Source organism: Nestor notabilis, unplaced genomic scaffold, assembly GCF_000696875.1.
Source record: "Nestor notabilis isolate BGI_N333 unplaced genomic scaffold, ASM69687v1 scaffold32439, whole genome shotgun sequence".
Classification (NCBI taxonomy): Eukaryota; Metazoa; Chordata; class Aves; order Psittaciformes; family Psittacidae; genus Nestor; species Nestor notabilis.
This window is the reverse complement of record NW_009942921.1, coordinates 1-4,066: the sequence shown is the minus strand read 5'-3', so window position 1 is coordinate 4,066 and position 4,066 is coordinate 1. Positions and strand designations below refer to the sequence as shown.

Here is a 4,066-nt window from a genome sequence, read left to right as displayed (position 1 = left end):
ATGGTAGAATGATATGCAATCTCCCTTTCTACCTATAAGCAAAACTAAATGAAAAACACTTAACAGCCAAACAGACTCCAGAAGAAAGACTCCCCTGTATCCAAAATGAAAGACTATGGAGAGAGAGAAAAACAAAAAACCACCAAGCTTTGTTCAAGACGAGAACAAATGCCAAAAATTTGGTAAAGATTTTAATCCACCCAAATGATCCCAGCTCTTGGCTTGCCCCGGGGTCACAATGATGCCAGAAGTGCTGATGCAAATTAACTCTGTCAGTTGTTCATTTTTAACTACCTCATCCTTTGTTCTGTACCAGGGGTGAGGGTGGTGGTGTTTTGAGTGCAGCCCATATTCCATGTGAATGGACTGCAAATGCAAAACTTATGAAGTAATTTCTTTTGTCTGCTTACAAAAGTTCATTTCCAGGAATAGACTGCACAGAGCACTGCTGAGATACAAAGAAAAAGAAAGATTCAAAATTATTAGCATGTGCTCTGCAGTATAGATAGATATTTTTGGTGTATTCATCTGATGCTTTTCATACAACCAAAGGACGCAAGCAGAAGAGTGTTAATTGTATTTTGATACTGTCGTCATTCAACCTGCTCTCCAAACACAGATGGAAAAGCAGTCACTGTTTTCAAAGGGATAAGGAGTATGAATCAAGGGCAAAACATTCATGGCTGGGTGACAAAGTCTGTGAAGGTCTTAAAAAAAAAAATAAAGATAAAGAAAAGAAAAATAAAGCAGATCTTTTAAGCTTATTTCTGAGAGCTCACAGAGATGAGCTCAACAAATGTATGTTATTTTTCTTGGCTCCTAAGAAAACAGTGAATAATTCAAAATACACAAAACTACCACAGAAGGGAACTTACCTTATTACTCTTCCATTTTCTACGTAGTATTGTACTCTAAAGAACGCAACAAAAGGAGGGCTGAATTTCTCTGTTCCCTAGAGCAGAGACAGAAGACAAATTAAATAACGTTCTGTATCCAAAACTCCTGTTACCTGTCTGGTAACATTCTCCCAAGCTCGCTTTCCACACTGCTTTTCATTTTCTGCTCTCGGCAAGTTTTAGGGAGGAGATCTGACTGTCTTGAAGGCTCACAACAGCAAGGCATCATAAAACATTTAGCCAGGCTGAATGGCAAAACATCCCAGGGTAGGGTAGAAGGTTTTGGATGGGGGCAATGGAATTAAAAGTAATATACAGGAGTCCCAGTGTAGCCTGGAGATGCCCAGCCTGGCCTAGAGTAACCCAGCTCAGCACCTGGCAGCACATTAGTGCTGAACGCAGCAGGTTGAACACAGCTTCCCTAGAGCACCAGGCAAGGCAGTAGGGCAGCGTGCCATGCTGGCACACCTAGGAGTAACCAGCTACCTTTGTGCCGCACCACATCACTCAGCACGGACACACGCGCTGCTGCGTGCAGCATTTACTGCCCCGGGCTTAGGCACACCAGCCTGATGCTAGCTCCTTGCCTTTTGTTTGGCAGGGCTAAGGGCTGGTTATTCACACCTTCCTGCAGCCACACACCAAAAGGAGACATTGATGTCTGCTTCACACTGAAGATGTCTGCTGAAGAAAGCCAGCAAGAGTTCTGCTGTTGTTTTAACTCCAGCCTACCTTTCAGACTTAGAGGCTTGTTTAAACAGGAGAAATAAAAAAAGAAAAAATAAGTAAGAAGGGAAGAAAAAAAGGAACATCTTATCTTACTTGCTCATCCTCTCATCTTTTCTACTTTGCCACTCACGTCTTTAGTGTTCATACAGGCATCTTTGCTCAACAGACAGCTTCAAGGTTTTGCTGGTCAGACCCATCTCACTGAGACAAGTACGTGGCATGCTGCGCACATCTGATGCAGACAGCAATTTCTCGATCATCATGCAAATATTTACATGCTATTTTTCTGGAACTTGTTCATAGTCACCCTATATTATCAGCTGGACTGGGCTTTCCACCTGAAACCTCTTCACAGGAATTAAATCCCTGTCTGCTAACCCAGTCCAACAGCTTAGCTCCTCTCAGACTTCAGTACTGCCAATGGCAACTCATCCAGCCTTTTACAATTCACCTTGCACCAGAGGTTTGACACTTATCCTGACTTAAAAAGTGTTGCAAGAATCCAGCCTCAAAGCAACCACAAAGTATACCCCCTTCTGAGGTGACTAGAAACACCTGCCCCAGGAATCCCCCACTGGCTGGACAGACAGCCCTCTGCACAACTGGCAGCTATCTTTGAAGTAACCTTCATGTATGTGGGAGAAGCAGTATGGGATAAGAGAGATCCCCAAACCTTAATAGTCATCTGCAAAGTTCTCTAAGCAGCAGAAATGGCAAGTGAAAACCCTTAAGGAAGGTGGAAAAAGTCATAATGAGCTAATCAAGATATTTGAATGTAATTGCATACTACACAGTGTTCTGGACTGTGTCTCCTCTAATGATGACACACACAAACAGGCACTATCATGTCTGAATGACCAGCACTAAACAATTACGTAGGCTTGTCTTTATTTCACGTAGCTTTTCTCTCCATTGACAAGCCTGGCTAGCCTTAAAGCACTAAGGCTCTTCTCAAAGTATCTTTCCTCTCACTCCACTCTCCTTCTGTATGTACTCTGGAACAGTCACAGCTCCAGTCTCTTCCTCATACCAGGTTCAAGTCACAAACTGTCATTTAGGCTCTTCTGCTTAAGCACAACAAGACCTCTAGACTCTTTGTGGGTAAGGCTAAGTTCAAAAGGAAGACTGACCAATTGACCTTCTCTACTCCTGTAGCAGCTAAACAGCAACCATGCAGCTACTATTGATCAGGTACAGTTGTGTAAGGGGCTGTTTTAGCTCTTTTAATTGTACAGCCATGCACAAGACACGACCTTGCCACCAAAGAGCATTCTTCAGACCATCTTCAAGAAATGCTTCATGGACCTTAGCTTAAGGGCTTTAATTTCACTGTCTAGTCCAATTTAAAAGCAGTAGCCTCCAAAACTAAACATTTGTCTTACTTTGGTGGTCTCTTTCTTCCATTCCTTTGAGAAGTATTTGCTAAGCTTCTGCTCCAGGTCTATAAAAACATATTCATTATCTGAAAGACAAGAGGAAAAGGAATTCAGTGTTAACGAATTTCTAATTCTTATTCGTTAAATACTTAGATGACTATACAAGTTGTTTCCAAGCAATAGACTTCAAACCAAAGCTCACCAGGGAATAGACAGGGCAGGAAAAAAGAGAGGGAACTAGGTCTTTTCAGTATGTGTGCTACCCCAGACAGTATGCAAGCAAGGTCAGCTATGCCTCAGTTCAAAAGATGCTGAGCTGAAGTTTCCTAAACACCTTCACCAGCAATGCAGACTTCTTGCTTTATAAGGGATGCGTCACCTTACCAAGCTAATTGTACCATCAGTTTAGTGGATTCAGTTTTTACTGTTATCAAACAAGTAAGCCCTACCCAAACTTACACTCTGCCATCATGCATTGCCATGGCCCAACATGGCATAAGCAAGTGGAAAGTCAGGTGTTTGACAGGTTTTATCCTCTACATATGAATTGGGTCCTTCAAAATGGTGAAAAGGAAGAGAACCAAAGCCAAATGCACCCCTCAGAAGGCCTGGAATCTCCTGCTCACTTCTTTCATAGGGCAAAAAGATGAATAAAAGGAAGAGAAACCTGGCCTCTCTCACAAGACCAGGACTTGCTCTCCACCCATGTGAGGGTGAACAAGAGACAGCCTGAACAGCACATCGTCTTCAAAGAGCTTTGTGCTGCTTTCAAAGCCAATGCTTTGTTTCACTGCTCACCAATTATCAAATCCAAAATAACTCAGACAGCAAGAGATTTTTTCCCAGAGTCTTCACAAGTCTCTAATAATAATTTTTAAGAATAAATAAATAATAGGAATAGTAAAACCTGATGGGTGTTTCAGGCTTCAGCAGCAATGCCAGCTGAGCATTCACCTGACCAGACCCTGTACTCTTTGGTCTTGCCCACAAAAGTGCTTTGCAGGTGACATAAGTACCAAGTTGAAGAGTTTGTTCCTTATACATGAAAAGAGCAGGAAAAAGAGG

General features: G+C 42.3%; 1 protein-coding gene across 1 annotated transcript in view; it reads right to left on the bottom strand.

Annotated features, from left to right (window-relative positions):
- Window positions 1-3,087, bottom strand: part of LOC104411257 (FERM domain-containing protein 6-like) — a gene marked incomplete at its 5' end in the record, with an annotated part of 14,857 nt that extends 11,770 nt beyond the window's left edge. The window contains 2 exons of the mRNA XM_010021637.1: window positions 876-952; window positions 3,008-3,087. Coding sequence (XP_010019939.1) covers window positions 876-952; window positions 3,008-3,087 — 157 coding nt within the window. The remainder of the gene's footprint in view (window positions 1-875; window positions 953-3,007) is intronic.
- Window positions 3,088-4,066: the final 979 nt, after the last annotated feature.